General features: G+C 36.8%; 1 protein-coding gene across 1 annotated transcript in view; it reads left to right on the plus strand.

The window, feature by feature from the left end:
- Window positions 1-5,792: 5,792 nt before the first annotated feature.
- LOC106469899 (cadherin-related tumor suppressor-like) overlaps window positions 5,793-11,823 on the plus strand; it is a gene marked incomplete at its 3' end in the record, with an annotated part of 16,759 nt that continues 10,728 nt past the window's right edge. The window contains exons 1-2 of the mRNA XM_013930419.1: window positions 5,793-5,930; window positions 6,355-6,549. Of these exons, the coding sequence (XP_013785873.1) occupies window positions 5,793-5,930; window positions 6,355-6,549 (333 nt within the window). The remainder of the gene's footprint in view (window positions 5,931-6,354; window positions 6,550-11,823) is intronic.

Below are 11,823 nucleotides of genomic sequence, written 5' to 3' on the forward strand. Positions count from 1 at the left end.
GTTAAGTTGCTTTATTACCAGTTGTTTACCAGTTTCATGACTAACCACTTTAACCAGAAGATAACATTTCACTGAACTAGAGTTAAGTTGCTTTATTACCAGTTGTTTACCAGTTTCATGACTGACCACTTTAACCAGAAAATAACATTTCACTGAACTAGAGTTAAGTTCCTTTATTACCAGTTTCATGACTAACCACTTTAACCAGCACGTAACATTTTATCGAACTAGAATTAAATGAAATGTAATAGGGCTTTGGTGGAAACTTAAGTTACAATTGAAACATCTACTAAGTGACTGAAAGGCTTAATGTGCTATAAAAAGTTAATGAACTGTAGATTTATTTTCTCATATTTTTGTTAAAATTTATCCAACTCAATTTATGCAACTCAAAATCAAACGTAAAAATATAATTTCTGATCTATCTTTTGTCTCCACAAGTCGCTACTCAAGAAGCTTTTCGTTCAATACCAATGCAAATTAAGAAGAATATGAAAGAAAAACTGTAGTTAACTTAAGTTTTATATATATATAAGTTTCCAATACTTCACCGGCATTAGACATTTGAACCGTAACATTTAATGTGATTACATGCTGTAAAGACAAACAGAAAGAGTATGGGAGAAAGAGCTTTTAAAAACTTGACAATATCATTATAATTCTATAACCAGCGATTATATCTAGTACCTAAGAGGTCTTTGGCCCAATACTATGCCTCGTCAAGTCGACTGGGATACGACAGACATAGCAGTGCTAAGACGTTACTTATATCATCAACTTTCACGAACAACGACTGTTATTAAATAGGTGAATTGTAGTTATTATCAATTTCATTTACGTCAATACAGATTAAATTTGGGGTAAGAATTAATTAAGTACTATTATTTATTTAATTTATTTCTAACATCATTTGTTTATTATTATTATTTTATTTGAATTAACTTTACTATCATTCAGAAGAACTGGCGAACCAACAAACTAGTCTTCTTGTTCAACTAGTCAAACAAACCACATCTGCAATATCCTATATATAGTTCCCACGAAGCATTTCGCCTAATACCAGGGCTCATCATTCCGGCTGGGATGCGATAGACACAGTCGTGGTCTAAGCACTACTTCTATCATCAACTTTCATGAACAACTACTGTAGAAAATAACAAGATACAATAGAAGACGCAAAGTAGTAGTATCCCTGATATTAGTAAGTGTAGTTATACGTTCGAATCTTCCTTCTCTGTTAGATTCTTTAAAACACATGGTGATTTCTACTTGAGTGAGTGCCTCTAAGCACCCAACCGCTTGGCAGTGCACTTGCCAATTGCAACAACAACATGGAAAGTAATATTTCGGGTAAACATTAGGATACGCTCGTGTTTTGTACATATTCACGGGTAACAACACTTTATGGATAGTCTGCCCAATAAACTCTTTTGACATTTTTACAGTCTCTTATCCAGCACTGTAGCAAGAAATCTCGGGCCCATGCGGAAGAAGACTTTGGTGCCCCCCCCCCTTGTAAGAAGAAACCAATGTCCAACTGTTTCTCACATTTTTTCGTATATCTATTCTGTTCCAAGAGCAGGCCTCCGTAAGCCACCTGAACCACCCTCCACCCATTGCTACGGTCCTGATCTTGTCTATTTTTCATAATTTCCACATATCTACTTTAACTTTAAAAAGTAATCATGGTTTGTTACCAAGAGGTGGATACACTGTCTATTTTTCAATGGTTATTTATGGTGTTTATGTTCTCGATTGTACAAATATTTGGAATCGTCATGTTTTCTGTTTCTATTTGTATTCCAAAATTTGTAACTTAATAATATTTTGTACTAGTTATTTACCAAAAGAACTTCCTGTAGAGACATGTCGAGACTTGTAATATTATAATTGTTTATTCACATACATTTTTGTTTTAGCCATTTCATTTACCTCGTTCTTGCTTTCGGTCAATGTGTGCGACAAGTTTACTTTTTTGCCCCCCCTACCCCACCCCCCAGTGACACAGCGGGATGTCTGCGGACTTACAAAACCCGAAACCGGGTTTCGATACCCGTGGTGGGCAAAGCCCATTGTGTAGCTTTGTGCTTAACTCATATGTGTATATATATATATATATATATACTTTTTCGCCTTGGATTTGAACTTGAGACCTGTCATACGCCAGGAGAGCGCTTTACCAACAGAGGAAAAGGCTTAACCCCAAAGCACTGCCTAATACGGTACTTTTTAACAACTAACTGAAACTGCTAAATGTTCTTTCCATTATCGCGACAAAACCTTATAGATGGGCGTCGCCAGACTTTTCCCGATGAGATGACTGAGGTAAGCTAAGTAACAAATTGAGGGGCTCTACATCTCTACATCTTCAGGACGCACTTATTATAGTATTTAGTGTGGTATGCTGAAAAATTAGGCCTGCTAATAACCGGAGGTTCGCAAATCTCTGGTTTGGTTTTATATTTCCCAAGAGTTGCGACAGTTGAGTCAGAAAAAAAAAAGACAAAACAAATTTGTATAAAAAAAGTATATTTAATGATTTAAAATTAATAATATAACATTAAAACAATACATGACTACAATACAATGGGCAAGTGATCGTATTCACTTTGAAGTTTTAAATATAAATGAAAAACAACAAGAGCTAATGAAGAGTTTAATATAAAATAACACACTCCTGTTGGCTTATGTGCTTCCCCTTGGAAGTTAGACTCAAGGAAATGAAACCACTAACTAAAAATAATCCATAATTAGGTTAAAATATTGACATTTTAATCTGTGTAAATAATCTTGAACTATACAATATAAGTTCTTACTAGGATTTTAACATAAAAAGAAATTTACTTTAAAGTGACGCTAACAATAGTAGAGCCAATGCTTTATGAATTAAAATGAAGCAAGCTCCAAAACTCGTTTGTGAAGGGCCAATGTAAACAACCCGAAGCACTGGCGAGATCCTTATGACATTCACTTTAGACAAAGTGAAAGTAAACAACAAACAAAGCTAAACATCATTCGTGGATCTTCGAGAATTCTCATTAAACAAAATGGAAGAACAGGTACCAACCTGTAGAAACACCAAATTTTAATGCTAGAACTTTAATAAGAATTCTCGCTATGTTAGATAAAACGAAAAAAAAATATCAGGTTCTGCTGAATAAATTAAACGAATAAAAACACAAACAAAGCTTTAAAATTCTCGGTTATTTTTAGTAAAACCATCTTTATCAAATCTGTGTAATTCTGTATAAACTCTGTGTAAAATCTCTTTAAAAACCAGCTCTCTCGGGCCCAACCGCTGTCTTAAATATGTCAATAAACCCTCAAATTTTGATACAAAAAAAATATTGATTGGTGTTTGTTAGACCAATGACAGTAAAGATCAAGGGTGAGTCCACTCACAGCTAGTATCTACTTTACTGACAAATAGTAACTCAACTCGCTAGTTAAAACAACATTGTTATTCCTTTAAGATAATAATGCAAAATATGCTTCTTAATCTTCACTTAACCTAGTTATCCCTTAAAGAAAGTTTACTTTTTAACTAAAGGAAATATATAGTACATCCCCGTACTAAGTTAGGAAGTATTTTGTTTTGAATTTTGTACTATCTGTCCTTGATTTTGCAGTGAAAGACTAGAGGGAAGTCATGACCACCCACCGCCAACTCTTAGGCCATCACATGTTTAAGCGAGCATGTTTGGTGGAATGGGGATTCGAACCCGCGACCCTCAGATTGCGAGTCAAGCGCCCTAACCATCTGGCCATGCTAGGCCATTTTAGGAAGTGAACAAGCTTTGTAATTATTGTTCATTAAGTACAAGAAATACAGGGAAATTAAAGCACATTTTGGGGTAGCTTCAACCCAAGTTTCCCCCACCCCTCCCTAACCACCGCCTCTGGCCTTATATGCTTGACTTAACGGTCTGTATTACCTACTCTACTAAGTCACCAGAATGGCAGTAATAAGGCAAATTGCCCATCTTCATCTCACCCAGCACTTTTAGTTAGTTCTCTGATCTATGTGGGTCTCTTCAGGTGCTCCAATCTAGAATATCCACCAATCTTCTGGCAATGCATAAGCAACATACTGTGCTGGTCGACCAGTGGACAATTCTCGGCCCACTTAGTGAAGTAGCTTATGACCATAAGTATATACGAGTAGCCTCATTCTGTCTCTAGAAGTAGACCAGTGATACCTATGTTGGGGAGAACTAATAGTTATCTACTGGAGTTTAACCTGTTTAGATTATCTTTTTCTCTAGTTAGCATACGTAATATATAGTTTTGACACCAACACTGAACATTTTGACTTGTATGTAGCCAGAAGAATCACCAATTAATGTTAGCACAACTTCACATAATATCTTGGTGTCCCCAATCTTTGTGTTATATAAAGTCTGGAAACTCTTGTGTCTAAAAGCTGTGGGGATCACTAAGTGTAACACAGACTGGATGGCATGCTGCAAAACCCATTCAAGCCATTTCTTGTCATGAAAGCAGCCTCGTCATCTAATTCGACTTGCCAATATCCAGACCAAGTCTAGCATACTGAACCATTGGGAACCTTCCAATGCATCCAGACATTCATCTTCTCATGGCAGAGTAAAGGCTTCAATTTTAGTTACCATATTCAACCATCTAAACTCAATGCCGAACCTAGCCATACTTCCTTCTTCTTGACAACCACTACTGTAGACGACCAAGCACTCTTTGAAGTCTGTATGATCTCATCGATTAACATCCACTGTATTTCAGCACATGAATGCCTGTATAATAATTGTTTAATTAGACATGCATCACCAGTATCGATGTAACACTGTTGTTTGACCCAATCAGCCATCTGGTCCCACAAGTGCTTCAGCGTAATTAGTCAAAAAGTCACAATGTGGTTTTTAACTAGCGAGTTGAGTTACTATTTGTCAGTAAAGTAGATAATAGCTGTGAGTGGACTCACCCTTGATCTTTACTGCCATCGGTCTAACAAACACCAATCAATATTTTTTTGTATCAAGAATTTGAGGGTTTATTGACATATTTAAGACAGCGGTTGGGCCCGAGAGAGCTGGTTTTTAAAAAGATTTTACACAGAGTTTATACAGAATTACACAGATTTGATAAAGATGGTTTTACTAAAAATAACCGAGAATTTTAAAGCTTTGTTTGTGTTTTTATCTGGTCTTGTTGGCATTTGATAACTCCCTCACACATCATCAGTTACACAAGTTACTGGATAAAGTACATCCATCCCAAAGATGGTGATGCCAGAACAGAGGCTGGTGACAACTACCTTCATTCTATGAACCACTCCTCTTAGGCAGAGCAAGATAGTTGCCTTCACATTCGCCTATAGCTTATCTCCATTCACCAGAAAAAGGTTAGTTTGGACTGGCTCATATATCATAAGATCTACCAGTGTTTTGGGTGCTTCTCAGCTTCTGTATTAACTAGGAACTTTCTTTGCTTTGTACTCTGGTAGGCAAATAACAAGACTCATCCAGTCCTAACAGAGATGAGCTAATTACCAAACTTTTTGAGGCAAGCCGTTTGTTGTCCTCTCCCCAAGTTGGTGGCTAGGCCCAATCCTGGCTCCGTTAGTCTCCCAGTGCTGCAGCAGAATTGTTCACTGCCTATTTATTGTTCTATCTCCTGCGTCTGCTAAGCCATCAGTTGAAAATGACAGCTTTGCCAGCCTTGCTGCTTGGCAATGTATGGGGGGCTCATTCAAATGAGAATAAATGCATTATAGGCAAAGCAAATGCTTCACTCCGCTGTTCCAGAATGATATCAAGATGGAGGCATTATCAACACAGACTGTGATAAGACTGGGATATTCCTGCCCATTTACTGGATACCAGTGTGGTAACATTGTAACACCAGGATATGCGGGTGGTTGGTTAAACTTCAGCTGGGCTCGAGCATGGCATGAGGTGAGTGCCTAAGTAAGGCGATCTGTCCAAAGTACATATATTACAAGCTTTTTCCTCTCTTATGGTGCCTCATCATTTCATTGAAATCTCTTCCACTAACTTGTTAAGGATATCCTCATGATCTACCAAAACTACAGAGCATGATTTACTGTGTAAATGATACAGATTGTCCACATAAGCAGCTAAACTTTTCATGGTACCCTCTTCCGAATTTTGTATTTGGCCTGATGGATTGTTTGATTTTCCACCAGATCGAACTTTTAACAGAACTTGGCAATGACTTCTTGCAGTCCGAATGATAAACCTCACTCGAGTGTTTGATGGAGTCTTGGACAAGGCCATCTAGAATAAAATCAGGCATTGTACAACTTATTCTGGAGATCAGCTGTTCCAAGTAGTTACTTCGTTATATCACTTCTGGAAGTGGTCCAAATCTTCTTTTGCTGCACCTCTGAGTGTCCGGAAATTATCTGTTTTGCCTCGCTCACGGAAGTTGTGGTCAGAATCTTTGAGCCATGACAGAGATGTCCATAAGTCGTGGGTACAGTGTGGTAGGCATGTTCATGGACTTCTTCTCTCATGCAAGTCAATTCCTGGTCTAGGGCAGCAGAGCGAAGAGGTACTATCAGCAGCTCGTTCATTGGCTCTCTGTAACACCAAGCATCTCTGTGATCAGTGTTTGGCTCATCACTACCCCATGGTTCACTTACTTCACCATTTGGTGCCCGCTCTGGTTGCAAGACTTATGTTAAAAATAGTCATAAAGTTGCTCAGCCTTATATGTTAGGCCCTGATCCCTGACTGACACCAATGTTCTTAATTTATTCTTGCGTACTTTCAAGAATTAATATTGAGATATCAAATATTATATTTTTAGAAGTATAATTTTCTTACACTGAAATTTTTTGCAAGATGCTGAGAAAAGCCATACAAGTTCCATTTTTGCACACTTAGATTGCTTGTTTAAAGAAAATGAAAATGAATTGGACAACGAGGATATTAGAACAAAAATGCTGTAATATCTAGAATCCTCATGAACTTCTGATGTAGATAGACACGTGATACGCTGAACTTGAATCAACTAAAGTGGGTATTCGAGGTCACTAAAGATACGATGTCCTAATGTTACAGTGCCAGATCTGGGAAAAATATATGCCTGTCATTCTTAGATGCTGGTAAAAAATGAGTGGATCTTGACAACATATGATGAATAAATTTACTTTTGACCTAACATCAATTCATAGCAATTTCTTTTTAGGTCAGTCTCCTAAGCTTAAAGCCAGTCCTCCTTTCATGATTTATTATTTAATTGTTAAGTTCTTTATCGAACTGAAATTAAAACTTACTAAGACTGTGGCATTCATTTAATCATAATATCTAAAGATGATAATTTTTATTGAGTTAAAGTTTTTTCACCAGTTGAGCAATGTAGTAGTTTTGTAATTTATTTCAAAACTAGCAAAGGCATCATGTAATGCCGAGATTAACAAGTAATGCTATAACAGGAGGAATGGGAGGCATTTTGAGTTGCAGCACACGAACTATTCGATCAATGCAAAGGAACCCGTTCTACGCGCAGTTATTAACAGTCACTTTCATCTGGCGTCGGCTTCGTGTATTTTGCTATCAATCTCCTCAGTCAGTTGAGTCCTCATTTCAAGCCCCAAGGCGAGGAAATTGAGTGCCAAACCCGAATCGTTTATCTGATTGCTCATCCATTTAAACCTGATATTTGGAGTTCATATCAAAATTGGTTCAGCCAGTTAGTTAATCGCAACAACTTGTGACACCAGACTTTTTCGTTAAACACAGTTGTTTTTGTATGTAGATTGAACAAAACTCGGTTTATGGGAAGTATGCTTTTAGGCGTTCTAGAGTATGCTGTACTTTTTGATATCAAAATAAATTTACGTTTTTGAATCATAAGCCTTTACGTCCTTTGACCATTTACAAAGTTACAAGTTTGACATATTTGGAATCAAGAACTACCAGTTAATCCACAGGAATGGCTTGGCATGGCCGAATAATTATGACACTCAACTCACAATCCGAGGTTCGTGAGTTCGAATCCCGTCTCCAAACATGCTCGCCCTTTCAGCCATGGGGCGTTATAATGTGACGGTGAATCCCATTATTCGCTGGTAAAGAGTAGCCCAAGAGTTAGCCTTCCCTCTAGGCTATCATTTCAAAGTTAAGGACGGCTAGCACAGATATTTCTCGAGTAGCTTTGCGCGAAATTCAAAAACAAACACGAAGGAACAGCTCAAAACACGCTGAACCACTGTTGGCGATGGTAGTTCGACATATAAGTGGAGGGAATGAAGGGTAATTTTTTTCAAAGTCGAAGCTCTACCTTTAAGTGTTTGCAGTTGGGTCCTTCCACTAGTCTGAATAAGGTGGATGTTTTTATTTTTATTATTATTAAACACTAAACAGTAACTGGACATACTACGTACAATAAATCGGTTTTTCACAAGTAGTTATTTCAAGAAGAGCTAAAACACCTTAACTTATTAAATTTTGGGGTTTTTATATTTCCATTTGGTTACTCCGAGGCTTGGAGACATAAGCATGGATGAAAATCGAGTGGTCATTGTGTATTCCAATGACCAATTTAGTGCTGTCATAAATGTCATTCTAAGAACTTATAATTGAAAGCAAATAAGAATATCTAATAATATGTCAACCACACGACACCTGCCATATTTACTACCGACGAGAACGTTCGCACAATACCAAGAATCATCTGGACGACTGGTATAGCAGTGATCTAGACACTTTCATGAACGACAACTTTATGATTTGAACCAGATAAAGTAAGTGAATTATTATTATTATTAACTCTATTTAAGTCATTTACAAATTAGAGTAAGAGTAAGGATTTTTAACACGATATTATTATTTACGTATTTTTCATACCGGTTATTTATTTAATTTTATTATTTCAATTGAAGGGGGAGCTAAAAGTGGTTTAAAAGGATATATTCCATTATAAGGATCACTTGAAATTCGTGGTGAAATTCATAGGTACTTTATAAATCCTTAACCATCTTTGGTATAACATTATTTTGTATGTTTCATACATAAACAATATCAGTAATTTCCTTTAATACTGTAAAAGGACAAGCTACTTATTTTGAACAGTACCAAAATTATAAAGCAGAAGCTAGGCATTTTTGGTCAATACCGTACGTGTTAAATCGTTATTTTACTTGAGTTTAGAACATTTTTTTTAATGTCAGAAAGTCGTTCATGACAGTATAACAAATCAGATGCAGTTAAGCATTTTTATGTTCGTTTGAAATTTACAGATTTCGTGCCAGTGCAGTGTCATGAATTATATAAAAAAAAAGTTAGAAAGAAAACAATTAAAAATGTTCTATGCTTTAAGGTAGTAAGACAGTTGAATCAGATATTAATCTAAACGGATGTCAACTAGAATATTTTCAATTTTTAAAGATTGTAACCAATCAGGTTTTGTTCAGCCATTCATTTTTTCATCACAAAGACCCAGATTCAACAGATCTAGATTCAGTTATAAAATGCAAAACTGCCTTTACGGACCCGTCTTGGAGACTCTAGACTTAGTAAGAAAAATTAAACAAAAAATACACAATATTCGCTCAATCACAGAAAAAAATACAAAATAATCCGTTTGAATGATCGTGATTAGTGCCATGTAAATACGTATGGTTTATTCAAGTACTTTGTCGTTAAACTTCACATTTAGTGCTAAGTTCTATTCTTTGATCACCAAATTGATAGTTTAATTTACAGGTGTTTGAAAATTCGTTATTTCAGAACTAACAAAGGTATTTAATTGCAAGTGATAGCACGAAGCAAGCAAAGCTGAGAAATTATTTAAGCAGCTTGCGTAATTAGAAATACGTGATTTTTATATGTTAAAATTAGCGGGTTATTTAATCTAAATTTCTTCTGTAGGTCAGTGGTACGTTTAGGGACTTACGACGCTAAAATCCCCGTTTCGATTCCCAGTGGGTAGCTTTACCCTAAGATAACAAGAACAACTTACTCTAAAAATGGAAAACGTTGTGTGAGTTAATGAACGTGTGTGTTTGTTTGTGTGAGTTAATGAACGTGTGTGTTTGTTTGTGTGAGTTAATGAACGTGTGTGTTTGTTTGTGTGAGTTAATGAACGTGTGTGTTTGTTTGTGTGAGTTAATGAACGTGTGTGTTTGTTTGTGTGAGTTAATGAACGTGTGTGTGTTTGTTTGTGTGAGTTAATGAACGTGTGTGTGTTTGTTTGTGTGAGTTAATGAACGTGTGTATTTGTTTGTGTGAGTTAATGAACGTGTGTGTTTGTTTGTGTGAGTTAATGAACGTGTGTGTTTGTTTTGCAATATGTATTCCGTAAGACATTCGTTTTTTGTTTGTTGTTAAGCCACCGGGAGAGAAAGATATACGCTGTTATAGATCAGGGTTAATTCAGTAAATATAACAATTTTAGAACAATAAAAAAACCAACGTTAAAGTTCATGCAGGTAATGGTCTCCATCATACGAAAAACACAAAATTGTTGTGATCTTTTACTTTTCTATAAGTCTCATAACATTTTTTTTTTCAGTTGGAAGTATCCTTTTTAATTGTTTTATGTTGCATAGATACCCTTATGTGTTGTATGTTCTATAGATACCGTTTAATTGTCGAAAACAGGACCAGACAGGTATATATATATAAATTGATTTAGTTACGCCTGAGAGACGTGCATGCGTATTTTTAGAGACAAAACAAGCTTGTATTGTCAATATACACAGAACCTGTTGTCGGTAGCTCATCATAACTGTAGTAGTTCGCTAATTATAACACGTTTAAACGGGAATGTATGTCAAAGGTCACTGAATCTCTGGTAATGGGTCAGGCATTACCTAAAGTGAAGTCATCAACGTGTTAGTTCTATATGTAACGGGTTGGGCTAGGTATAGAATTTAAGTTTGGCCACAGTACCAAAGGTAACGATGAACCCGGTGACAAAGGAAGCCCCGTTTGATACCGTCAGTGACCGCTGTTTGTTCGCTCAATGTGCACTGCCATAGGCCGCTGGGATCGATGACGTCAGTTCCCCGCCCCTCTTTGAGGAATGCAGCCCTGGGCCCGACAGACAAGCAGGCTTGATTAGAGTAGCAACAGTAGACGGAGGTAGATTCTTGCGCTTGGCTTGTTCGTTGTTCTTGTTCGTATGTGAAAGAAAAACGGAACCACATGTGAAAGTTTTATACCATTTCGTTTATTTGTACTGTAAGAAAAATTCAAGCATGTGACCAGGTGTACAAGTTGCAGGCAACAAGACACTTAAGCACGTGATTAAAACCTGGTATATAGAGCTAGTGGCGCCAGGTAAGGTTGCAAACGTGTCTACATTTTTCGGTAAGAGCCTTCGGGCTGCCAGGTAGTAGTCTTCACGATGGCGGGCTTGAAGAGGAAGGATCCTTAGTTAGTACGAAGAGTAGAGACTATGTAAGTTGCCTCTATCTTGAAATGAAATGGCAGTGTTTGCGCTACGTTCCTATGGTGTACAAATAGTTACCATACCTACCACTGTATTTGTTTTCGTGCCGTTATATTTCAGGGTTCTACAATGTTTTCTAATGGTGTTGAATTAAGCAGCTTCATATCTAGAAATGACTTAGAAAAAGGACCACGAGTGTTTAAAGTGTTATATTTAGGTGATGCTAATATTCTACAAAGTTTAACAAAACCAAAACGCAACTTAGGTTAAAAAACATCTAGCGTGGAATCTGCTGAAATGAGGCACGTAGCCTGTACAGTCACTTTACTGTTGTTTTTAGTGACGTATGCGCAGGGTCAGAACTCCGGAACACGGGAATTGGGACTGACCATGAAGTCTAGAGAAGTGTACACGAGGGTTCAATTT

Source organism: Limulus polyphemus, unplaced genomic scaffold (assembly GCF_000517525.1).
Source record: "Limulus polyphemus unplaced genomic scaffold, Limulus_polyphemus-2.1.2 Scaffold3716, whole genome shotgun sequence".
In the NCBI taxonomy this organism is placed as follows: domain Eukaryota; kingdom Metazoa; phylum Arthropoda; class Merostomata; order Xiphosura; family Limulidae; genus Limulus; species Limulus polyphemus.